The 26424-nt window shown below is 39.4% G+C and overlaps 5 protein-coding genes across 5 annotated transcripts; 2 read left to right on the top strand and 3 right to left on the bottom strand.

Moving 5' to 3' along the window:
* Nucleotides 1–119: 119 nt before the first annotated feature.
* Nucleotides 120–2346, bottom strand: LOC116608352. Its single transcript, XM_032369609.2, has one exon. It carries the CDS (start codon nt 1568–1570, stop codon nt 491–493), a length of 1080 nt encoding a protein of 359 aa, XP_032225500.1. The 5' UTR covers nt 1571–2346; the 3' UTR covers nt 120–490.
* Nucleotides 2347–3564: 1218 nt separating this feature from the next.
* Nucleotides 3565–10653, top strand: LOC5501273 (prolyl 4-hydroxylase subunit alpha-1). The gene is made up of 12 exons (XM_001622537.3): nt 3565–3958; nt 5221–5552; nt 5965–6016; nt 6545–6711; nt 6874–7047; nt 7563–7633; nt 7912–8029; nt 8096–8149; nt 8246–8308; nt 8550–8618; nt 8768–8864; nt 9730–10653. Exons 1-12 carry the CDS (start codon nt 3631–3633, stop codon nt 9798–9800), a joined length of 1596 nt encoding a protein of 531 aa, XP_001622587.1. The 5' UTR covers nt 3565–3630; the 3' UTR covers nt 9801–10653.
* A 230-nt stretch (nt 10654–10883) lies between these two features.
* On the bottom strand, nt 10884–17977 carry LOC5501272 (prolyl 4-hydroxylase subunit alpha-1). The gene is made up of 12 exons (XM_032369608.2): nt 17359–17977; nt 16158–16486; nt 15928–15979; nt 15406–15581; nt 15063–15233; nt 13610–13680; nt 13159–13264; nt 12648–12701; nt 12350–12406; nt 11779–11847; nt 11482–11569; nt 10884–11070 (listed from the first exon to the last, which is right to left on the bottom strand). The coding sequence occupies exons 1-12, from the start codon at nt 17696–17698 to the stop codon at nt 11000–11002; spliced, it is 1584 nt and encodes a 527-aa protein (XP_032225499.1). The 5' UTR covers nt 17699–17977; the 3' UTR covers nt 10884–10999.
* A 1062-nt stretch (nt 17978–19039) lies between these two features.
* LOC5501278 (eukaryotic translation initiation factor 5A) lies at nt 19040–22125 on the bottom strand. The gene is made up of 4 exons (XM_001622532.2): nt 21981–22125; nt 20379–20557; nt 19724–19828; nt 19040–19407 (listed from the first exon to the last, which is right to left on the bottom strand). The coding sequence occupies exons 2-4, from the start codon at nt 20550–20552 to the stop codon at nt 19204–19206; spliced, it is 483 nt and encodes a 160-aa protein (XP_001622582.1). The 5' UTR covers nt 20553–20557; nt 21981–22125; the 3' UTR covers nt 19040–19203.
* Nucleotides 22126–22253: 128 nt separating this feature from the next.
* Nucleotides 22254–26405, top strand: LOC5501277 (protein LZIC). Its single transcript, XM_001622536.3, has 7 exons — nt 22254–22571; nt 22785–22901; nt 23689–23824; nt 24274–24372; nt 24570–24665; nt 25012–25093; nt 25386–26405. The coding sequence occupies exons 2-7, from the start codon at nt 22801–22803 to the stop codon at nt 25442–25444; spliced, it is 573 nt and encodes a 190-aa protein (XP_001622586.1). The 5' UTR covers nt 22254–22571; nt 22785–22800; the 3' UTR covers nt 25445–26405.
* Nucleotides 26406–26424: the final 19 nt, after the last annotated feature.

Genomic DNA, 26424 nt, shown 5'->3' with positions numbered 1-26424 from the left:
AAACATTGGTATCAGGAAACTCAAAACTAGCTTTTTTGGCGAATGAAATTTAAGAACTGTCCTATAGCGGATTCGTGAAATAAGACATTACAAAATTATAATGATAAAATTGATCCTACTTCAGATATATCCACTTCATGTTTTAATCAATTTTAATTGTCTAACAACCCTAATGACACTTTTTCATATTGAAAATACTATTTAAAAACAAAATAACAAAGGCGATTATAATAATAAATTATACTTGAATAATAGAATAAAATTCTACGCAAAAAATATCACTGTACATATTACTATAAGAATATAAAATGGTCCCGATCCACTTTTTAAATGCTCACTCACTAAAAAATGCCATTTCCCTGTCCCTTTTTCTACAAAAAAAAGTATAATATTTTTTTCATGTTTTGTTTCATTGAAATATTGAAATTGTCGCAATATTTTCAAGTCAATTTCACTGCTACCAAAGGCTACTCAAGTCAGGTAAGTAGAACTATATCTTCCGTGATACCTTCACAAAAGAGCAAACCCCACATCCGGGGATCTCAACATCGACGATGCGTTCCACGCATGCGCAAGGCTGACGTGCATATTTTGTCGCTATGGCAACCCCAAGTAGATTGACATCCCTAGCTTCCTTTCCAGCATCTTTCAACCACAACTTGGTGCGCAAGTTAACTTTGGTCTCAAGCTCCACACTGACTGGATTAAATCTTTTTTTCTTAACGACTTGCTTTTCGCCATTCTTTAAAATCTCCACATTTCCAAGCGCCTTTCCCTGTCGATCGAGTACGCTGTATTTGTGGCCGCCAAGGGAAAGAGATATCGAGAACGCGTACCCCTCCTCTGGGTTACTATCAGACCAGAAGTAATTCTCATTGTACAACACGTCCTCACTTTCGAAGCTGAGCCTCTTGCCATAACCTTGGCCGACGCTTTGCAGGACTAGTGGGTTTCCCTCAAAGAGGAATTCCTTGGTTCCATTCAGTCGCACGCGGTAAGGGAAGCCTGGGACGACATGTTGGTGTACGAAGGTCCCTACCACAGGTAGCTCGTGAGCTGCGAGACGTGGAATTTGATAAGTTGTTGGGATGTCTGTTTTGGCGTCGGCCTGCACGAAGGACCAAGCGTTTGCTAGTGGTTTGACCCCGGGGTCTTCAAGAAGATCTTTGTCAACAGGTGACGCGGGAGGCAATTCGTCTTTTTTTGGTTTTGAGGATTTGAATTTGACATCGTCAACCTCTTTAGCATGTAGAAAACCTTGTTCTTTGCCATTTGTCTTTAGCAGGATACCAGCAAGGTCGACGTCGATGTTTTTGTTTAAGTCAACTTTTATGAATGGCGGAGGGGAAACATTTTGTACGCCACCGCAGCAAGATCCTGTTTTCTTAGATTGTTTATAGTTCTCAGTGAATTCTACTTCAATATAATGATTCTGTGGATCACGGATGGTTGTCTTCAATTCTGGAATGGCGTCTTCTTCTTGTTCGTTTGGAACGGTAAAGAAATTTTGATGAAATTTTGGTAGTTCTTCTTTTTCTTCAGAAACTTCTGGTTTTCCTTTGCTTGCCATGATAAAAATTTAAAATATCTAAATACTTTTTTTCAACTGCTTGCATAAACAAGATTTTAAATTAGAAATGACAAAAACGTTCAATACCGTATCTCTACTAAAACTAAAGTTTTCAACTAGTCTAAAAAAAAATCTTAAATTGAATCTGAAGGTAGCTATTATTTAGCTTAAGAAATATAAGACTATAAATTACTATTTTTTCCAGCAGGAAAAAATTACCCCAAGCTGAGTGAAATGTAGCTAATAAACAAAAAGGAATATCGTTCGCCCACGCTCAACTTACTATTACTATCACTGTATCTAGTTAAACTTTTATGGCCTCAGACCGTGAAAATGGCGCTTTCCCTGTGTTTCTGGATGAGTTTTTTGTGTGAAGAAGTCTTCTGCTGTGACACCGATCGTGTTGCCTAGGTGCAATGTCTGTGGTCTTTTGTAATATTTTTCTTCTTGAAATCTTTCAGCTTAAAAGATGGTACGGCCAAAGCGTCCTCGCATACATCTGTTTTTTCCTTGCTTTTTTCCTATTTGATGGTTTATCAGTTCTTCGGTTTTTGCTTTTCTTGAAGGCTCTGAAGCTCTTTCAATCGTAAGTGTCCCCCAAAGATCCAAATAGACTTTCGCAACGATGTGCCAAGATGGAGAACCGAAGATAAGAGGCAAAGCTGGGGAGCTTCTTCGTTTACCAAACGATGCCCTTTCTCAAGCATGCATTTGACTTTGAATAGACTCAGGGAGAGAATTAGGCTGTTTTGAGACCGTGCGACCAAACATCTCTAATATATTTGTTTGGAGAATGCCTTGTTCTGATTGGCTTATTTGATAAGTTGGCGCCTTTTTTGGGTATAACGCTGTCCATGCAATAGCTTACCTGTTGACATATACGTGGAGAAGTATTAAATAACAAAAACTTTTACTCATGTTCTGTTAAGAACAAGTTGGAAGACATCATGACATGGAAATATATTTTGTTTTTCAGTTCCTATCGTCACACCATTTGCACTCTCGTTTTCTTTAACGCGGCTAACCAACGCTAATGAATATTTCAGCCATGATCAATAGTAAAACTGTTTGGTATTTGTCAATAAACTGGCAGCTATATAATGTGTTATAGCTCAGTAGTATGTTTTTTTCACTTTTTTTCTCTTTTTACTCGTTTACAAAAACTTTCTCAGGATTAAATGAGGATGATACTAAAAACATGTTTCAAGCTAAGTTAGAAAACAGAGAGCAAAAATGTCAACCTTCCTATGCAATAATCGATAGTAATCTTAATGTATTCGAAGAAGATGGCAATAATTTTAAAGGTATTTATTTGGGAAAACCTTTTTGTTTCAAAATTGAACGTCACGAAATCTAACTTTATCGATTTAATTATTTACACAATGCATAAAAAACACTGAACTACACGATACTCCTCCGACATCCTCCCTAACCCCCCTTCCTTCCTTCTTAGCCCCTCACCTCACCGAAAACCAAAAATAGATTTTGTCCATAGCACCGCAATTTCAAACCATGCAAATTTTTCGAAAACTGTCGATTTTTTGGAATCGCTTGCATCTTTCTCGGCAATAACTCCATACCATTTTGTAAACTAGCCAGCATCTCATGCGAAATTTTTATCCTGAATTCCGCTTGAGTTCTTCCCGATTATCGGTATTCCAATAGCAAAAAAAGCTTTATTCCGCATCCCAGAAACTCTATTGTAGACCCTTTAGAACGTATTTTCAAGCGCAACACAAAAATTATAATCTACGCGAAGACAGGCGTGGAAAACACAACTCAACACAAGAACTCTTATGATAAAACACTAAACCAAGTTCAACGACCTTTTATTATTGTTAAACTAACATCTTCATCTGCGTCCCATAAATGATTTTATTAGGCTTTAATACCAGACTACTAATTAGCGATAATGGCCCTATTAACATACCACCTGTTAGCCGCACACCAAGTCACGTGACGTATCTGGTACCCGCTAAGGGTATCACGTGTCCTTTGGCTAAAAAAGACTTCACAGCGAAGCAACAGGCTGTTTTAGCGCTGAGTTTTAAATTGGAGCGATGAGGTCAGTAATAGTTGGATTTCTACTGGTATGCGCCTCGACTCTTGCTTGCGGAGAGCTTTTCACCGCTCTTACTCACATGCGAGGGTTAATCCGACTCGAAAAAACATTACAGCGCAAATTGGTCGAGTATCTGAACTTGAATCCGCGCGCTAGCGAAGACCTTCGCATTACGATGGAGGAGGTCAAACAGCACACTAAAAATATTCGCGGGGACGTGGAGAAGTTCCTGGGGCATCCGGTGAACGCGTACATGCTGATAAGACGGTTCATCAAAAACTGGAAAGATGTCGAAGAGTACCTTGAAAAACACGACGATCAAGAAGGTACGGTTAGCAGATCCCAGTACCTTTTTTGATTATTGTTTACTGCGGTCTGTATCGTGTTACGGTTATCTTGAGTGGCTAAGTGCACAAACGTATTAAATTCCTGAGTTTTATCGACCTTAAAATGGCCATTGAATGAAAACTTTCTTCCCACGTGTTACATTCGAATAATAAAAACAACAAATCTAGCGGTTTAGGTCAATCAAATAACCAGAACTTTGAATGTCGTTCTAGGTAATCAGGTTAAATACAATGTTTGGGGATTGAAGTTGAAGTTTGGATCTTTTTTCTGATAAAAGATAGAATTCAATTCCGATAGATCGTGCGTTCTTGCACGCTTTCTGACTTAGAAACAAAATTATTTCTCTTTAAAAATTCATTGAGTGCTTTTTTCAACGATACCTGTTGCTCGCATGTTATTGCCAGCAGTGGCAACGAAAGACGCAGCAATTTGGAAGGTCAAGGAAAGTCATATCTAGAAAAGTGATCGACATTCATGTGCTAAACACAGCTAGACTTTTTATAGGACCCGTACCGGAATTTAATACTTTGTCATCAGCATCAGCATCCTTTTAATCACCACTAATTTTAATCTGACTGCCTCTTGTTGTGTAAAAACTTAACTTCCTAAGCTGTTTGTTCAGAGTTATTTCAAGTAAAATAATCCTTTAATTTTTAAAATTGCTGCTATCGACCTCACGGCCTTGTGATGATCTCAAATGTCTTATTTTTTGTGTCGCTTTCTAAACATTTCAGTTATATCCTGACATAGGAACGTTACATGTAGGGACGCGTAACATATAAGGACGTTTGTCAAAATTACCTATACGGACGCTAATATAGGGTTGCCTGCTAGCAGAGGCCCCTTTTCTCTGTATTTCGCTGGGCTGGAGTTCCTCGAAATACAGAGAAAAGAGTTCCAGCGAAATACAGAGAAAAGAGGACTCTGCTAGCAGGAAACATATAGGGACGTTACGAGTCCGTGGGAATGATGGGGGAACACAGTGACCAATTTAGTCTTTGTGGGAGGGGAGGATGGGTGACAAAAGTACACATGACCTATACAGACGCTCATAACAAGCAACTGAGCGCCTGACATATAGGAACGTTACGAATACGAGTCCGTGGGAAAAAAGGGGGACCAATTTAGTCTTTGTGGGAGGGGAGGATGGGTGACAAAAGTACACATGTCCTATACGGACCCTCATAACAAGCAACTGAGTCGCCCTCCGAGTCACCATCCTACGCACATCCTTTACTAGATCTCCTGGCGCTGCTGAGACTGCACAAGGTTGACTTCCCCACTTCCAAGGATATGCTCGGATGCGTCCAAGCCATTCAGCGCATACAAGACGTCTATAACATCACCGCCAAACGGATCGCGTCCGGTCATCTCTCCGACATAACGTCCACGCCGCCCATGAGCGCGGACAGCTGCTTTGAGATAGGCTACGCTCACCACCGCTGGGAAAAGCACGAGGAGGCGCGCCAGTGGATGGAGGAGTCTCTGAGGAGGCTGGATCCTCCGTTTAGGTACCGAGGCAGTCTTCAGAAACAGGATATACTCGAGTTCATCGCGTGGTCGGAGTACATGGTAAGTACAAGTCATGGGATTTAATGGCGTTAAAGGCTCTTCTGCCGTCCTTTTGTCCGCATTCTAAAAAAAGACAAGAGTGAGAACGCAGCCATTTTCATCGGCTGATTTTGGCAAGCTGTAGAGATGTTTTAGATAGTTCTTTAAAGATTTCTTCATATGATTTCTTTCCGTATGGAATGAAACAACAACAAAGGTGTTGCCGACTGTGGCTCTTTCGATACAATTGACTCCCGATAACTCGAAACTCTCGGGGAAATAAAAAGTAGCTTTTCAAGCTCAAACACAATATATCACACTTTGAAAAAGCAATTAGGGAGAGGTACCCAACAAGCCACACCCTAAACCACGGAAGAAATTGAAGCCAACATTCGAAAACAAAAAATAATGTGAAAAAAATTATTTGTTTCAGACTGAACGCGAAGACCTTGCTTTGGCTCATACCTCCGAACTTCTTCAGTTAGGTAAGGCTATTGCCGCTATAGTGCTGCTATATATATCATTTCTTTAATTGTTGTTGTTGTTTTATTAAGTTTGACTCAATATGAGAAGGGACGGGACCAGGTCCCATAACCTGATAGAAAGTAATTAATGATTTGATAGTAAAGTGAAGGAGATGACGACTTAATGTTGTATTATGAGACACTGAGTCGTATTTTCCTTCACTTTACCATAGTTTTTCTATGGTATTTTTTATTGAGGATAACTGTTACTCATTACTAGATACATATATTATATCTCTTGAGGTCTTAAGTCCCAAAATAGTGTTCACTAAGGCACGGTATATTTTACCGGTCACCCCAAACAAACGCCCTCTGCTACCATTATATGGTCCTAAGAGTATTTTCGTTCTATTGTTTTGGTTACCCTATACAAAGCGGTCAGAAAATCAGCTTATTAGATTGCATAAAGCGCTCTTTGGTATTTGCTAATACGTGTGGGAATAGGAGCTCATAGGAGAGCTTATCAAATAAATTTCTTCTACGCTTTAGATCCCAACAACGATTTTGCAGCCAGAAACCTAGAATTCTTCTTGCAAGAATATCAGGCTAAAGCTAACGGTAGCACTAAGAAGCCAAATATTTTCAAGAAACCACCGCCACCGCGCGAACATTTCATGGAAGCGTATGAGCGCTTGTGTCGAGGAATCTCATACCGGGTGAGTCAATATTCTAGGAATTGCTAACACATGACCTTGCGTACGAGCTCTTGTTAATTGGTTGAGTCGACATTTTAGGAACGCATGTCTCGTGATCTTACTTTAGCCAAAGTTTTTTTTATCTTTATTGGATAATATCTAGCGTTATTCTCTTCTTTTCAGTCCAATGAGGAAGCAGCCAAGTTACGCTGCTACTACGATTTCACCCGTCACCCCATGTTTCGCATCAGACCACTCAAGGTAGAGGAGCTACACAGTGATCCTCCCATTTGGATGCTACGGGACGTGATGTACGATAGTGAGATCGAGTACATCAAGAGGACGGCCACGCCTAAGGTATATACTCTATAGATCAGGAACAATGAGCATCGCATACAACACTAGTATACCGACTATGATGAAGAGGCCACTTGCTAAGGTATATACTCTATAGTGATCGTCCGCGTAGAATGATAAAATACCTCTAGATAATGAGCAAGTGAACCATACACTAGTATAAAGAGTGCATCAAAATTCCAAAGGCACATCCTATAAAGATTATGCCTACTTAGAATGTTCGCTGTACTCTAAGATTTTATACCGTGAATCAATAGACCAAACCTAGCTAAATACACCATGACAGGCGTGTAATCAGTATTTGCTGCAAGGGGATTGGAGCTTGCGCAGTAGTATTTGATGATCCTACCCATTTTTTTGGTTGCCAAGGAGGGCAGGAGGGGGGGGGGAGGTGTGCACGCATACCCCTATGTACGAAGATAAGGATTATAAGATATAAAAGATGAAGTTCCCTTGAAAAAACCTGGCTAGTTCCTGGAGTTCCAGGTAAAGGGAACCAAGTGAATTTTTTTCAGCTGAGAAGAGCTACTGTTACAAACTTGAAGACTGGAGAGCTTGAATTCGCAGACTATAGAATCAGCAAAAGGTTAGTCTTTATTTGACTACATGTGTAGCCTCATCTAACTTGTAATCCTATCTTATACCTGGCCTATCTGCTCGAGAATTTTGATATTCCTCTTAAGGCGGCTACTACCAACGGGAGAAAAACGAAACGAAAAGAATTAAAAAAGAAATGAAAGCGGGAAATGGAGGCCTTCCATCCATCCAGACAAGATCCACCCTCCCTCATCCCCTCCACTAATCCCAAGGAGGTTTTTTTTTCCAAGACTATCATCATAAATCCCTTTTCCAACATTGTTCTAGTGGCTGGCTGGAAGACCCACGTGATGACAACGAGGAGAAGATCCTGAACCGCGTAAACCGCAGAACGTCAATCATCACAGGACTAGATACCACGCCCCGCTCTGCCGAGGCGCTACAGGTAGCCCACATAAGTGACTAAAATCATATTTTGCAAGCACGGGTTACACTCTGTTTCTCTTGACAGATTGTTAACTACGGCGCCGCGGGACACTACGAGCCTCACTTTGATCACGCAACGGTACATATATGGTTGCCTAGCAACGATTATTTACTAAAAACTTTTTCTTTCAAATTGTACAAACATTCATATTATTATTATTCTTTCTATTCCTAGGAAGCTGTTAGCTCTATTTTGAAGCTTGGAATAGGAAACAGAATTGCCACTGTGCTTTACTATGTAAGTGTATTTCATTGTGCCGAACGGAACGAAACATTAAAATAAAAAAAACGAAACAAATAAAGAAGAAAAATGGGATTGATAAAAATATGCCACGCACATTAAACTAAGTACCCACAACTGACAGAATATAGACTGATTCAGCCAGATGATTTTCAGATGTAGAATAGACTTGATCCCATGGCGGAAAAACACGTAGCCTTCGCCACGTCCCTTACATTCCATCTTTATCGTCTTCCAGATGAGTGATGTCGAAGCTGGTGGGGCGACTGTATTTGTAGATGCAGAAGCCATCGTTAAGCCGTCCAAGGTACTCCTGTGACAAATACTGCTACGAGTGATGCTATTGGTGATAATTCTGTTTCGAGCTGTTGCCATTCATTCATTGAACAACATGCATCGATTGCGTTGTAGCCAGTTCAGTTTGACATTCCGACATTGTTTTGTTGCTGTTTCCAGGGAGACGCAGCATTTTGGTACAACTTACACAAAAACGGTAAAGGCGATGAACGAACCCGCCACGCCGCTTGTCCTATCATCGTGGGCTCAAAATGGGGTAAGAGAACAGCTAACGACAATAATTAGAAACAAATTCTAGCGCAAGCGTTGAAGAACGCAGCTACTTGATTTTCTTGCGCTTACGTTTCACGCGCTTTCCCATGATTAAGGGAGGGGGGTGCGCAGTCATATGTATCATATAGAAAAGCATAGTATTTGAAGATTCCTTAATAAGAAATGACTCACTTTTGGCCGCCAGGTGGGGGGGGGGAGGGGGCGTGCGCGCCTGCGTTTGACAGGTTCTCACTAGAGTTGTGCTTGTATTTGACCGTTTCTCATTTTTGTTGTGCTTGCGGTTTGACGGGCTTTCAGTGTAGTTGTGCTTGCATGTGACCGGTTCTCATTTTAGTTGCGCTTGCATGTGACCGGTTTTCACTAGAGTTGTGCTTGCATTTGACCGGTTCTCATTTTAGTTGTACTTGCGTGTGACCGGTTGTCATTTGAGTTGCGCTTGGGTGTGACCGGTTTTCATTTGAGTTGCACCTGCGTTTGGCCCGGTTCTCACTAGAGTTGTTCTTGCATTTGACCGGTTCTCATTTTAGTTGCGCTTGCGTGTGAACGGTTGTCAATTGAGTTGCGCTTGCGTGTGACCGGTTGTCATTTGAGTTGCGCTTGCGTGTGACCGGTTCTCACTAGAGTTGTGCTTGCATTTGACCGGTTCTCATTTTAGTTGCGCTTGCGTCTGAACGGTTCTCATTTTAGTTGCGCTTGCGTCTGAACGGTTGTCATTTGAGTTGCGCTTGCGTGTGACCGGTTGTCGTATGAATTGCGCTCGCTTCCTAATGAGGACTAGCTCTTTGTATTTTAAAGAATGACCGTGCATTTGAAGGGTTTAACAATATTTTCTACTTTCCTATTGTTAGTGTGCAACAAGTGGATTCACGAGCACGGTCAGGAGTTCAGGAGACCTTGCGGGCTTTCTATAGAAGAGTAGTAGCATACTAACAAAACGAACCATTAGATTATTGCACTTTCCAAACGGCTGTAACGTGACCTAATACAGAGTATCCGTGAATTCTGATTGGTTGAACGTTGTTTTGGAAGAATGTTGAACCAATAGTGTTTCACGTCTCTAATAGAAGCATTATTCTTCTAATTAGCTTTATAAGTTTTCATAAAAGTGAAAAGAAACAGTGCAAAAAAACACAATTACCACGCTGATCACGTGATGCATAAAACAATGATCGCGTGGTACATAAAACAATGATCGCGTGGTACATAAAACAATGATCACGTGGTACATAAAACAATGATCACGCGGACATAAAACAATGATCACGTGGCACATAAAACAATGATCGCGTGGTACATAAAACAATGATCGCGTGGTACATAAAACAATGATCACGTGGTACATAAAACAATGATCACGCGGACATAAAACAATGATCACGTGGCACATAAAACAATGATCACGTGGTACATAAAACAATAGTCACGTGGTACATAAAACAATGATCACGTGGTACATACAACAATGATCACGTGGTGCATAAACCAATGATCACGTGGTACATAAGACGATGATCACGTGGTGCATAAGTCCAATGATCACGTGTTACGTTAATTCTTGAGGCGACCATCTGCCGCTTTTGTTAACTTTATCAAATCTATGGTTCAATAACTCTTGAATAATTTCTTCGGTTTACAACGAGCTATTTAATGCTGATAAATAATAATAATTTATTACTTTTTGAATTCATTGCTATTTATTATAAAGCACAGATAGTATTTAAAATTTTATAATGTAACGTATTCATTTTGTAATAAATTTAATTTTTAAGATATATTGTGTTGATTGAAGTAGTTTTCTGAAGTCTTCATGCTTTAATTACTCGTGGCTTGCTTTTAGACATTATTAAAAATTTACTAAACGTTTCGGCCTTTCGGCCTTCTTCAGTATAAAATAATTTAAAAAGCTAAAAATACAATGGGCCAAAAACTACATACAGGAATATATATATATATATATATATATATATATATATATATATATATATATATATATATATATATATATATATATATATATATATATCTTGAATTGTCATATATATGACATGGCTCCCTCTCTGCACGATTGTCCCATTGTCCCAAACGTATTTGTCATTTCTGTAATATTGGATTACTGGTTCACTCGTCCTCATGTAATCCACACCGCCGAGTGAAGACTTGGTCCCTTTCACGAATCCATTTCTTGGCAACTAGTGAACAAAGAAGTAGAAAGTTATTCAGATAGCATAGAAATCTAGAAATATAATAGAAAATCTAGACAAATAATGCTTATTGCCTGTGTCGGTTATTTATGGCATTTGGCTGGCTGTTTCGGATGTCTGTGTCAGTTGTTTGTCATGTCGCTTGTGTTGTGATTTGTGTCGGGTGTTTATGTCAGATGTTTGTGTCGCTTTTCTGATTTGTTGTTCTGTCTATGTCGGTTGTTTTGTGTCTCCTTTCTTGTGTTAGGCGTTTTTGTTAGCTGTCTGTATCGGAGGTCCGCGTTGGTTGTCTTGTGTCGGATGTCTGGTGTCGAATGTCTGGTGTCGGATGTCTGTGTCGGTTGACTGTGTCGGGACTTATGGTACACGATACTGTGACCCTAAACACCTGGCGCTTACCCCACTTATGGCCCACGATAACAGGACAGGCAGCATGTAGGGTTTCCTTGCCAGATCTACGCATGTTTAACCAAAACACTGCACTTCCCTGCAAAACAAAGAGCACAAAAGCTTACAGCCCTCCGCGTTGGAAGAGTGGCAAGTGTTTCAACCATTCATGGTATTCTTTTACCAAAACTCTGTGGTGTTTTAGGAAGAAAACGAACACCCGTCTTTCACATCTTTTCCCTTAGAAAATGAGATTTGGCAAAGGTAAACGTTTTCTTTTGGGGGGAGGGGGAGGGGGGAGTGCCCTACCTTTTGTGGTGACACAGATAGCTCAGAGTCAAGGAACACATTTGATCCCCCGGCATCCACAAAGTTCAACTGAGAAAAATACATACAAACACGTTAAGGTTGGCGTCTTTATTTGTTGCTGTTTTTGTTTTGGTAGATGTGTTTCGGTTAATTATTATTGTTGCTGTAACGACAAAAGCAATTATGTTGTTTCTATTGTGCTGGTGACTTTTTGGAGGTTCCATGTGGTGTAGTATTTTTAAATACACAATATTAAATAAAAAACATTAAAATGTTGTTGTTAGCGATGGTATTGTTTTCGTTAAGCGCGATACAACTGTCAGGTATGTATCCACTAGAAAGTCTAGGCTCTATTTCCAGCCGTCGCTAGGCCTTATCGGCCCGACTAACAAGATGATAGGGGCACGTATTGCCGACGTACTGTTACTGTTGTTGTTGTTGTTGTTGTTTGCAATGCTTTTGCTTTTGCTGTTATTAATTTTGTTGCAATGCATGCATTTGTTTTGGTTGTTTATATTGTTGTTGTTCTTGGTGATGGCTGTGCTATGGTTGGTTGTACTATTCTACTCACATATAGTAAAACCGTTGCTATCCAATCTCTTGGCCCATTATCAACACTCCTTGAGGTCTGAGAACACACAAGGAAACAATAATGACCATGAGCCCAACTACTAATCCCATGAAGGCAGTACGCTTATAAACTTGTAAGCGTCTTAAATGCTGTACACTTTTAAGTATACAGTATTAAAATACGTTAGCGCGAAACTATAATAATAATAATAATAATAATATTCAAAAGTAAAGATAAACACTCAAAACAGAGTAAAGGGAAACCGAAAAATTACAAACACTATGCCTCTCTAACTTACTGCATTGTAGCCATAACGAGGCTCGAAGTGTCCTCCAATCCCAAAGTGCACCACCTGTGCCGAGAAATAATACACCACTCAACACTCCAGCTAGATGCGAGAATTTTACAGCAAGTATTACTGTTAGTTTTCGTTACTTCTCTTCTGATTTACCTTCCTCCTCCTCACCGGGTTCTAGTGATTGCAACACGTTTAGGCAAGGCGCTTATTCGGGGGATGCGCTTATTTGAGCAGTTACGATATATGACGGATTGTGCGTATAGTGCCGTACACACACTTGATCGGTATTAAAGGAGCTATGCGATCAGATGCGCATTGCGCATAAGTTTCACGTGCAGTTTGCGTATAATGTCTCCGTGGGCCACGATAAAAAGCAAAACTTTTATTATGATCTCAGGCAGGCGATCAAGAGGCCACAACGGGTCCATGTTGGGTCCCTTCAGGTTATATATAGAACAACTTAGATAACGGTAGATAACTCATCGCATACACTAAACACTACACACAGTACCTGAAGTGATTCTGCGCTATCGCCGGTTACGTGGAAGTCTGTGATCGCCTCGATTCGACGGGAAAGAGCAGCAATAGGAGCGCCATCAGCGTCGCCCAGCCATGCACTAGAAGAAAAGCGTCGCTCTGAAGGAGATCGGTTTGTTGCTTATTTGTTTTTCTGAGAATCGCTGCCTGTTTGCTTTCAAAATACATCTCAACATACGGACACGGCTGTGGAGAGTGCGCGTTTGCAAGGCGTGGTCGCGGAGGGCGTGGCAACGGAGGGCATAAGGAGAAGGGTGTGGCTGACGCCGGGGAAAGCTTGCAACTAATTAGCGAGGCGAAAAAAGAGTGTCAGCTCTCTTCCCTGCCTTTGGGAAGATAAGACGAACAACGACATAATACACTTAACGCATGTCCACCTTTCGGTCTCAAAGACATCTGACGCTGAATCATTTCGAATGAGTTACCTCTTGCTGGTTTTATGGTCTCCATACTCGAGTTCTTCCGCAGAAATGGTCTCCATCTTGGCACGCTGGAGCTGTCCAAACATAAATAAATCTACCTCAAAGAACTTAAGAGAACTTAGAAAATTATCACTGCCACTCGACCAATAAGTCGTCTCCATTTGAACCCCCTTAGTCTGATAGTAATTAAGGTGTCAAGCGGCGAGGCCATTAAACAATAGGGAATCAGTGGGGAATGTAGTAAGTAATTAGTGGTTATCTACTTAGGGATTAGTACAGTGTGTTGCCCCAATTACGGACGGTTTTTGCATTTAGCACCATAACTTTTTAGTTATAAAAAGAACACTTTTGATATTTTGTCAGTAACAAGATTGGACAATAACCTAAAAAAATACTTCTAATATATATACATATTTTTTTAAGTTTAGGGCGCCGTGCTCGGAAAGAATGTGTCACTAATTTGCCCTAATCCCGGTCAACTAGACCCAATTCCGGACACAAACTTCAGGAACGATTTTCGTAACTTCTCCCATATATTTCCAATTTTTATAAAATTAAAATAAGAATTTATAGCAAAGCCATATTTAATTATGTGTATCTACGAAGAGCATTTTAGCAATTGTTTACTTGATAATTGCGCACTCTCTGAATGACAAATTCATCCGTTTGGATCCGTAGACTTTCGTCGAAAAATAAGCATGAAATTTGGTATATAACAATAATCTTATCAAGTTTTACTGATTCAACTTAATAAAAATGCAACAAATCGTTTTTTCTCAATTGATCTTTTTCTACCTTTTGCCGTAGACAGACGGCTTTGTATCAATATCTGTCAAACGTAGCGGCGTTTGTACTTTACTTACTTCTGAATGGGTTCCCCAAAAAAAATTACTCTAAAAAGTCACATTCAAAATAATTGTTGTAACCTGATGGTAGAAGCATCGAGAAAGAAGCAAACTTATATTCCGGAAGGGCTTTAAGGCGGTAATTTATAGTTTTGGCTGTCTACATAGCATTCAAATAAACTTAAATTTTTCCGTTGGTAATAACGCCAACTACGTAATTCCTACAGCACACGTGAGTATGAGAGTTAGTTACTAATTAGGTCACTTAAGATTTTTTTTATTCGCTTTCGCATATTTTTAACAGGCTTTCGATGCAAACTGTCCGGAGTTGGGAACCGTCCATAATTGGGGCAACATACTGTATTCCCTAAGTTGCACCTTTATTTTTAATGTTTTACAGGAGGAAAACAAAGTTGCAAAGTAGATAACCACTAATTACTAACTACAAACCTCGCTGAAATATCCCTGTTATACAATATTAATTGTTTTTTCTATCGAAGTTGTTCACAAAAATTTCAAAATTATTCGCATTCAATTGACCTGTCAGATTTTTGTTATTTCGTTAATTTTTCATTATAAGAGTTATGACGAGAGAGATGAAGGGAGCTTACCTTTGGCGCCGCGAGCTCTTTAATAAACTGCATCTGGCTTTCGTTGATGACGTCACGAAGAAGCAGAATCTGTCGATCTGGGTCAAGAACCTCGATTTTTGCCGGTTTCAATCGCAGTAATGGGTGACTCGATTTGTAGTAACATCTAAGTTGCTTAGGACTGCCCACTATCTGTATGAGGAATGGTCGATGGCATCAGAATATGGTTGTAGCTGATGCGTTGGTCTACTTCGTTCGCATTTAAATGCTCTACGTGATGATCGAAGATGAGACATTTTAATAGTCAGGAAAGGATTGCGTGGACGATAACCTGATAACCTGATAACCCAGAAGACATTCTTACCTTGTTGGGCTGCCCTCGACACAAACGCTCATAGTCAAAGGCGTGGTCTTCTTTACCCTTGTCTCTATTTCCCACGTTCACTCGTGAGGGAAGATTGTCCTTGCCAAATTTCTTTTGATAGATTATTTCTTCTTGCATGGCATCCAAACTTCGATACGCTTTGGTGCTCTCAGGTTCTGAGAAAAATTAAGATAATTCATCTTTCTCGGACCCAGGGTGTGGCGATCGACAAACACCCGACCTCCTCTATTTCACCGATGGCCATACCCGGAAATAAAGAGGGGTGAACCTTGCCGTGCAAAATGATGTAACTGCTAAAAGGGGCTCCTACGCCTTATAGGCCACGCCCTAAAACCCAGCAATATGCAGCTTGTTGTGATATATCTATAAGGGGTCATATATCTCCCTCGAGCGAATCTGCAAAGGGGAAACGATTCAGCAGCCTTAGCAGAACCCTTCTCCTCCCCTGTACCTGACTGTAATTGACCAATTTTTACTTTCACCGTTGGCTGTTGTTCCTACCTTCTTTCAGCATCATCTTCGTGTGTTTGATTGCATTTTCAAGATCGCCAACCTATGGTACAGATAAAAGAGAAAGAAAAAAAAGACAATGTGAAATTAAGTAAAAATGTCGCTTGGGCCACTATTTTATAATGTATCTTGTTACAGTCACAAAAAAGCATCCATTTTCACTAACTGTAACTGAAGAACATGTGATAAGATATATCTGATTCTTGGCCCAGGTCTCCTACCTGATACTCGGCCCAGGACAGATACTCCAGTACCTGGTACCTAGTCAACAATCCCTCGTACCCAGGTCCCATCCTCAATAGCGCTTCCCACATCCAATCACGAGCCTGCTCGAAATATTTCCACTTGTGATTAGTGTATCCAAGCTCATAGCATTCGTCAGCATCCAGCGGTAAGCCGGGCTCTGTTGCCATGGAGATATGGCCCTTCGCAATCTGCTTGGCGGTCAAATTGTAGACGTCCTGTATACGTAAGATAGCCTCGGCGCAGGCAAGTAGGTCGGAGGGCTTGGGAAATATGGGACGGTTCACGTTCAGCATTTCCTTCAGGTCTGTTGGAAAAAAGTGAAGGGGCTCAGGCTTTTCAAGATGAGGCTCTGGTCCGGGTTCAAAAAAGCAGGTTAACGCTAACCCAGGGAAAAATGCCCTCTTTATCCAATCAAATGTCAAGATAGCCGTATTTATCCCTGGGTTAGCGCTAACCTGATATCTAGGAACCGGCCCCTGGAGCTCAAACACAGCTTGCAATTCAAGAAGAAACATACTTCACACTGGGTATCAAGGACAATAGACAGTGGTATATGGCATGACTTTTTGGGGCCACCTCGGAACTGTTTGAAGTACATTTCTTTCCCTCTCTTTTTTTTTTTGTAGATAATGATTCCTATATCTAAAGCTTTTGATGATGACGATAATTTGACATATAAGTACATGATGATTGCAATTTCCCGCGATTTGAATTATAATGGCTGTGGTGGTGACGAGTATAAATCGTGGTACCTCTAATGAGTGGCCACGCTAGAGATCGACACAAGTGGCGATAGAGATTCACAACTAACCACAACAAGGTGGTGTTGCCGATGGTGGTGATGATGATGGTAATGATAGCGGTGATGGCGATAATGATGACACTGATGGTGATGTTGGTGGGTGGTGATAGTAATGATGGTGGTGTTGACGATGGTGGTGTTGCCGATGGTGGCGATGATGATGGTAATGATAGCGGTGATGGCGATAATGATGACACTGATGGTGATGTTGGTGGGTGGTGATAGTAATGATGGTGGTGTTGACGATGGTGGTGTTGACGATGGTGGTGATGATGATGGTAATGATAGCGGTGATGGTAGCGGTGGTCAGTGTTCATTTTGACATCTAAGATGTTGGAGATGGTTGAGGACGGTTCGACACTTGCTGTTCTTACCGTTGTCAGGCCCTTTGTTCAAGTAATTCGCCAGTTCAGTCCAGTGCTTAAGGAACCGCCGTATCATTTTAAAAGCGTTTGTAGGATGCAGAACAAACCGATCTAATCCCATATCATTCTTCACTCGAGTTTGCGTTTTTAAAAGGTCTAAAAAATCCAGTAAAACTCTGGGAATAACTTGCTGCCTGTCGAGATATTTCTCTAGAATGGTAGGCAAAAAACTTTCAAGTCTTGCAAGTCCTTTCATCTTTTCCAAAGATGTGAACACATCACCGGTACTTGAAGATGAATGTAGGACTGCGATGATGACGACTAAAAGTAGTTTTATGGGCGAAGTCATCTCTATCTAGTCTAGCGAAAGACCAAGGAATATATTTTTTTGAAGTTGTTGAAGTTATAGCTGTGTTATCTCAAGGAGTTTGTCCCCTTGCCGGTGGATCTGGTACCACGTGTAGATATCATAACAAACTTTGCCTTTGTTAGAGTCATTGATAAAACAAAGAACAGGTTATTGGTAATAAGTTCTTTCTGTCCATAAAACACAGTGTGAAGCGATTCAAATAAATGTCTTTTGTTTGGAGGTCACTTCATAACGACAGGCGTTTAGCCAGTATTTGCTTTGTTAAGGAGTGAGGGGGTGGGGGTGGGTACAGTAATGGATAGCGCGGTGCGGCCATCAAGAAAAAAAAAATAGTATTTGAAGACTGAAAAGGGTGCGTGCGCCGATACGCTAGTAGAAAAATACACAAGAAGCCTAAGTTTTTTTAGCCTTCCATAATTCATTGCTCAAAATTCTTTTTTTGTTTGCGTATTTTTTTCTTGCGGCAATAAGGATCATACTAGGGTATGAGTGACAAACAATTGCCACAAAAAGTAGATGAGATGAGATAGTTAAATTCTAGGAAAAAAATTCATCTGACTAATTCTTAAAATAAGCCGTTAAACCACAGGCTTACCATCATAAGGTTGTTAATGGCACTCCGGGATAGTTAACAGAATTGGTCTCAGATATTATCTATAACAAGTTAACAGAATTGGTCTCAGATATTATATAGAATAAAATAAAGGTAAAATAAACACGCACGGCCTTGTCTTCCATGTCTATAGGAACAGTTAAAAAGGGGGGCTTTTGAGGGGGAGGGGGGAAGGTTTTTCCTTCACAACCCCCCCCCTCCCCCCAACTCCTTTTCCTCAAGTCTTTTCTCTAGAATTCAAAGTCTAGAGGTGTGCCAATAACAATATTAGGATGGTAAGGCTGTGATCAAATAAGTGGGATACACGGTCTAAAGGCACTTACGCACTTTGGGGAGTAGTGCTGAGTACTAAATACAGAACAGAGGTTAAATTGGAACACTTGCATCATTGGACACTTTGGTTTGGTATTTTCCACAATACAGCAACTGAAAAGCTACACTGCTGAATCTCTAAACATCTATGCACGAGCCTGACATTTTATTACCAGATAGACACAAAACTTACAACAAATCAAAGGAAATAGTATCTGCTTGTATATTTGGTCCTTTTAGATATAACAAGGTAGTCATTGCTATCATGTGCAATGTTGTGGAGTTATTCAAATTTCAAACTCTAGGGACATTTACCACTGTTTAATAAATGAGGGATTTTTCTTTGCAGCTACAATCGAAGTAATCATTTAAGACAAATCTGAAGACACAATAAATAACAGATGAATATTTTATTGAGGTGTCTTTCCAATAGAATTACAGGGATGACACAACAACCTACTCGTAAGTTTTTCTGCAACTGCTGTCCCACCATCCAATGCAAAAACTCTGGAATTAAACTGAGCACTCCTTTCAGATTTACAGCTAGTACATGGCAGTGTCATTTGGTGTCTGACATAACCTTTACTCCAACCACTGTTTCTTCTCCCATAGCCTTCAACACAGTTACCATGAAATTCTCAGATGCCTCAAACTTTGCTCTGATTTCCTTGGCAATGTCATTGTCTTGTAGTTTGATGTCGGCACGTGTGTCACCATTATCATCCATCAATTCCAGGTAACCATCTTCTTCTATATTAGTCACCTATGAAGAGAATATCAAGTCAACCAAACATTTAGTCTAAACTTTATTCCCCATTTCAGAGGATCCTCCCCAAACTAACTGAAAATGACAAACCCCCGTAATCCCACGCCCTTTGTCAGTATCAGAATTCTCTGGTGTTACGGTGAAGCTTCAAAAATCAAACTCCATATATCAAAACTATCTTTCTTTTGCGTTTGTGACAGGCCTTTTCCACAGTTAGCCTTATTCTTGCACCACCACATCAACATTTATAAGCTATATCATATCAACAAAATAGGATTATCTACTTCTTAGCATTTGTTGTTTAAAATATTACCTGAAAATCTGCACGGCTGACATGGGGAACATTCATGTTATGGGTCGAGGGGCAGATATCTTCATATTTCTTGTTGGTAAAAATGTCAAGTGCTACTAAATGAACCTGAATAACACAAGCACCAATCAGCACAACTTTCCAAGAAAAACAGTCAACTTTATTGAAAACGCAACAGTTGCATGTACAAAGATTCATGTATATTTTTATGTACTCTTATAAAGCTTTGTAATCTATTTTGTATGATAAAGCTTACACTTTAATTCTAAACAATTAATTCATTTTTTTTCTAGAGTTAGAGGTGTTCTATTGAAAACTACTGTGCTTTCTCTGAGAAGCCTAAGTATTTAATGTTGCCATGGCTGTAAACTAGCCATCATGTTACCAATGCACATCATTTTTTAAGAGGAGCTGCATGTTAACAATGGAGGGCATGTATTTGAAAGTTATGGGAGGCAGCTAATTTGAGAGAAAGTGTTTATTTCAAAGGGTACACTAAAACAAGCAATTACAAAATATAATGTTTACTTTATACTTTATGGATAAACTATGATTCGTTTAGTGTTTTTTTTCTCTATTTATTCACAATCTAGCAGTATACTTTTTGAACACAGTGTCTGTCTGAACCAACAAGAAAAAATTAAGCAATAATACTAACCTTGGCATGTCCGTGTTTTCCAGTTTTTGAGGTTGACATCTCAACTATTTTACATGGTCTCCCTTTGATCACAACATGACCATTTTTACGCAGAGAGGAGCACTGGGCTGGGTAGGTGTCTGAGGCACCAGACTCACCAGAGTGGAATTCAGTATCAGCCAATTCCTCTGCCATGGTTTCTAGAAGATAAACATCATTAAGTCCTTAAGTTTATCATTGTAAAACACATACACCCATTCCAAATACTGTCGTACCCAAGAACCAACATTTTATAACCTGCATTTGTCCATTGGTAAAGCATTAGCAAAAGAGTGTCAATAGAAACAAATATAGGTTTGGGAAGCTGTAACCTCCTAGTTCTTGTTTGTGTTCATGTAAACATCCACATGACTTCCAGAGACCAGTATTAATCAATTTGTGTGTTACCCATTGACCATAGCAGATTAAAACACATTGATATTTGACTGCAACTTTATTTAAAATAGTTGTATATGATTGGACTCTATTTTCACAGTCACACCATGGATGGAATATGGCAAAATCTAGATGTATGAAGTCTATGTGGGTGTTAAAATTGAACCTCTAAAATCAAACACTAAAATCAAAACCCATAGGTTTATTTGATACTAATAGAGCACTGAAGGTAATGAAACATAGATTCTTAAGTGAACATCACAAATGCTCCAATAGCTATCCACCATTGGCATGGGTTTTAAAGATAATCACAATCCAGGGGAACCCCGATAATTCAAACTCCATGCTTTTAAATTAATTTTAACCCTCTAAGGATTTTTCTCAACTCAACTTGAACTGTTTCTTGGAACTCATAATGGTTTGAGTTAACAGAATTCCACTGTAATGCTAAAATGGTTAAACTTTTACAAAATATTGATAAAACACCCACAGAATCTGGTTGCAGCACAAACAGGATGAAAACAAAAAATGTTTAAACAAAAAACTATGAGGGAGTTTTTCTTGATTTATGAATGATACAGGATTTGTGTAATGGACTTATTTAGGTAAATGGAAGTAAATATCATAAATTAACATGAAAGGAAATATTCAAACGACCCTCGTACATTACATCCAATTTCACATTTGATACGATGACAGAACCTCTCCTTTGATAACAAATATTTTGCGGCACCATGCACAATGTTTAACACCTAGGTGAATCGATATGTATATCTGGTTTTGCGAGGAATGCAAAATGGAAAAAAAATCACGTGCTATCTCGTGTAAGCCGGTATAGAGAGATTCGAGAAGTCATATGGTATCACTAAAGTATCCAAGCTTGGATAACGATAAGAAAAAGTACTCAGAAAGGTTTAGCTCTGTCAAATCCACACACGTGCAAAGCCTTAGTGGTACACAGAACAATTAGTGGAACAGTCAACTTTTGTCCCAGTGGATTCGAAAGGAAAAATTCCATTTCTCAATGAAAACTTTATGCTGGCTAATCTGCTCAAGTACGCAAGCTTCAGAGCTAAAATATCCGTCTGGGGGGGAAGAAATGCTAGCTTATTTAGTAGACCAAGCTGTGAGTCTTATAAAAGTGTCGTAAGTCTTAAATTGAGAGGGAGAATTAAGGAGAAAACTCACCTTGTTGATCGGCAACGTGGTCGGGGAAAGAGAGAGCAAGCCTGGTTGCTTCACACACCCTTAGTGGGGGGATATGACAATTAGCAATACGCCATACCCCTAACCAATCACCGGCGCAGAGCCCACAGGGGTACTTTATGTCGTCATAATACAATTTGATTTTATATTCATGATTGCATAAATCGACTCAATTTTTCATAACGCTTTGCCTTGTTATTTCTAAATATCTTTTTTATGGTTTTCTTGGTTTTTGTTTATGTTTTTGATGTTATACTAGAGAGCAACAATTCATAAAAGATAGGGAATCAATTTACATGAAGTATTAACGTTATTCATTGCTTAATGACGCGAATTTCTCTCAAGGTCATTAAATACCTTAGTTTAAAATAATTTAAAGTGTTTTCTCTAGTGAATTTAACCCGGAAATTCGACAAAATATTAAGCAATCAAACGTCAAGAAATATTTTTATTAAATGAAATAGTCTAGCATCGACTGGCTGTGGCAGCTAGACCCCAGTTCTTTTGGACGAGCGTAATTGTTGTGAAAAACTCCACCACGCAGAAACCTGTGTTGGCTTGTATCCTAAAAAGGTATCTTTATGATCTAAATACTAAATTAGAGACATATACCGTCATTGACTAGTGTAGTTTTGGAAATTTCAGCATTTGGGTTTTGTTATTTTCTTTCCTGCACCATTTTGGCATTGTGAGGATTGTAGATTGCATTTCATACATTAGGCAAAAACACAACATCTCTTTACCTTAAGAGTATTTGCGAATGATCGAGTTTTATGTGTTACAAAGTTCTAGAAAGAATACCATGACGTCTAGAGGTAAATCAGAGACTCACAAATTGCAGCAAAATCTCGAGGAGCAGCTAGACAGACTTGTGGCACAACTTGCTGATCTTGAAGAGTGCAGGTAACAAATAAATGATGATGATGATAATTGATGAGCATGATGAATATAGGATTAACCTAAAAGCAGTACACTTAGATGTGGTGAAACTACAACAAACAGATTTTAGGCCTCACCAGGGGCGGATGCAAGGGGGGGGGGGGTTGTTTGGGTGGATGTCCACCCCCTTTTTTGAGTAAAAAAAATTGAAACGGCACTTTGTTTGGAGAAAATAAATGTCTGAGGGACAGGAGGTACTGTTCATGTGCCTTCAATCAATCAATCAATCAATTTTTTTATTCACCTTTGCCTGCTTGACTTTGCTTTGCGACAAATCCAATTCAGTGTGAAGTATTGTTTAGATCTATGTGACCTACCAAGAACCACTTGATCAGTTATAAGCCGTATATCCAGCCATTATCCACCCCCTATTTTGAAATCCTTGATCCCCCCCTGCTCATGAGAACAGAGTCACCATGAATTTAACCCACTTTTCATACTGAATCACATGCATTTGGGCAAAGAATTGCTGAAACTGTCATAAACATGAGACCAATTGACAAGGTGTTGACTGCTATGCTGTAAAATACATTATATTTGTATGTTGATTAGCTGCTCCATCATAGCTTTAGCTATGGTTGTGGCGTATAAAGGGAATTTTTTTTATTTCTCCCCCATGTGTTTTACCTATAGCCAGCTGATAAAATTCATGCCCTAAAGTCAAATACAAATATTACTCAAATTGGTTTATCCCTTGGATACCATCCTTCCTTGCCTCAAAAATTGATCTCAATATGTTATTGTTTTTAAGAGCGGATCTTGATGATGATGAGTATGAAGAAACCAAGAAAGAGACTGTTGAACAGCTGAAAGAATTTAAGGAATCTTTAGATAAAATAATTGCTGGTGATATGACGTTAGTGGATCATCTTAATGGCATGCAACTGGTATGTTGATTCATACTGTAAATATTAAATACAATTGCTTTTAGATAGTACTATAAAAATGACTATAGCTAACCAAAAATGGTGGGTCAGGTGGGGGATCAAGCCTTAGTTATCCTTGTTTCTACAACACTTTCGCGTAATCTCACTTTCTGATTGGTTGTTAGCTATAGTAAATCAGAGGACATACCAAGGGATTCGTCATTCACACAATCCTTGCAGGTTCACTTGAAGTAAATAAGAAGAAAAACCTTGATTCAAATTCAAGAAATTTTGTTCTCAACCTTTTCGAGTAAATGTATTTCCTCCCTTCAAAAAGACACTAAAATTAAAGAAGACTGCAGGATTTTGAAGCTAAAGTTTTTAATTTCGTTTATCTGTGCGCGCTGCAAACACCAGTTTACTGCAAAATCACTCGGCGCTACGCTCTCTAAATCTTTGTTCGATCACAGGCTATTCAAGCAGCAATAAGTGATGCATTCAAGACCCCTGAAGTTATTCGTATGTTTGCAAAGAAACAACCAGGACAACTTCGACAGAGACTGTCAGAGGTTAGCTGTTGTATTAGATCAGGGCATATCTAATGTACCCTGGGGGAGGATCTAGGCCTTCTGTCTCTCAATATTGATAATAAGACAGGATAAGTTGGACTGGTTGAGTTAGTTCACTAGCATTAGGCGGACAGGAGTAGAAACAAGCCTTCCTGGTTACAACATGCCATGAGATTAACATTCATGTTTTTTATTAGATGCAAAGAGACCTGAAGACTGGGCATATGGGCCAATCTGTCTACACACAGCAAGCCATTGAGATACTTATGGCATTGAAAAAGCTGGGAGAGCAGGTACATCAAGCTACACTGAAACCCTGTTAACTCAAATCCTCAAGAAATATAAAAAAATCATTGACTGGGCAGAAATAACTCCAAAAATATTATCTAGGGAATTCAAAGCTAGTTCAAGTTAGTGGGAAATTTGAGATATCCAAGTTCATGTTCCTTTCAGGGCTCCATCACAGTATAAAGTCACTGCACTATAAAGTTTGTATGTGTGGGTTATTGGAGGGGAGAGGGGGATGGGGGGAGGCAAATCTCTCCTGCCCCCCCCCCCCCCCCTCCTGCCCCATCTGCACTGACCTTGCAAAGCAAATGCCTTGTACATTTGCTTAGATCGATTTCTTTTTTTTTTCAGCTAAAACCTGAGGAAACAGAATTCTTAGCTGCAAATTCCAATGCAGCTCTGAGCTCATTTGAGAAGGTTGCAGAAAATTCAGGTATGTATTAGCATAGATGATGGCCAAGAGGGACCGTGTGTTCCAGTTATATGGAGGAATTTGGGGGTAAAGTATTTAGTAGCAAAATTGCTTTTAATGGATTTGAATGATTTTAGGATTTTAGTCCCTTGGGGAGCATGCCCCTCTACCACTTATACCTAAAGCATTTGGTTCTAAGTCAATGCCCCTTACCCTAGAGACATCTCTGAATTTTGTCTTGATTCTCCCCCAACCTCTCCCCAACTTCTGTAACGATATGCAATAAAAACTCTAATATCTGGTATTCTTCTAGGTGCTGGTGCCAGTCTTCTCAAGGTTGCTGGATCTCAAGTAGAGGATGCTCAAAAGTAGAGCATCAGAGTAGAGCTACAGTGAGGACGAAATAGGGACAGCTAGATAAACAATGGAATTTAGGAGAATTAGCATAAGCAATATGGTTCAGAGATTTTAACTTTAGTCATACTTCTCGATACTTGCCAACCCCAGAAGCTTGTGATTTAAATGTAGGAACAATAGCAAAAATTTCAGAGACATACAGTAAGTATTTTTAAAATTTCATTTTCCTGGCCGTGAGACTCTAAGTTAACTGGGAGAGTTGGTAATGTAAGTGGTGTTTCTTGACCATGTTAAAAAATCTGGTATAAAGCTATGAATAGACACCACACATTTAAAATGCTAGTGAAAGCATCACATTATTTTCTAAAACTACTTTTAGCATAAAAATACAAAGGATTCTTCCCCCTTGACACCGTTTCTTATAAGATTTAGTAATTCCATATGCCTGCTTGGGGTATGGGTTTGACTTGGTTTGTGGTCACCCAGCTGCCCCAACCCCTCTTTGCTACCAAGAAGCATTCATTATACAAATAATCACTGGATATTCCACCTCTTTGTACAAAATCTATTTTCTCTGCACTTTATTTTGATAAATACTGGCTATAGCTAGCTAGCCCTAACTCATCTACTAATTTTCTGAAGGCAGTGCCTGGGAATTTTTACTGGACTTGTGTGTGACTTTGGAAACATGAATGAGCTTTTACATAGATGGAGAACAGTTTTTTTTAAATCAAGGTATATATTTATAAATAGGAACATATACTAAAATATAGAAGTTTAGGTCAAAATCTCTCATGGCTAAGTGTACAACAAGATTGTTAAAAAAAACAAATTTCATTCAGAAAAGCTTTTGTAGAGAGACTAATTTTTGTCACTTTATTATTTTATGATTAAATTCTATCGACTATATTAGGAACCTATAAATAAACAGGTTACTGAGCTTTGAGAAGCTTGATTACAAACAAAGGTAGCCCACTATCTGGTCTCTTGAATTT

This window comes from Nematostella vectensis, chromosome 3 (genome assembly GCF_932526225.1).
Source record: "Nematostella vectensis chromosome 3, jaNemVect1.1, whole genome shotgun sequence".
NCBI classification, from domain to species: domain Eukaryota; kingdom Metazoa; phylum Cnidaria; class Anthozoa; order Actiniaria; family Edwardsiidae; genus Nematostella; species Nematostella vectensis.
This window is presented reverse-complemented; position numbering and strand designations above follow the sequence as displayed.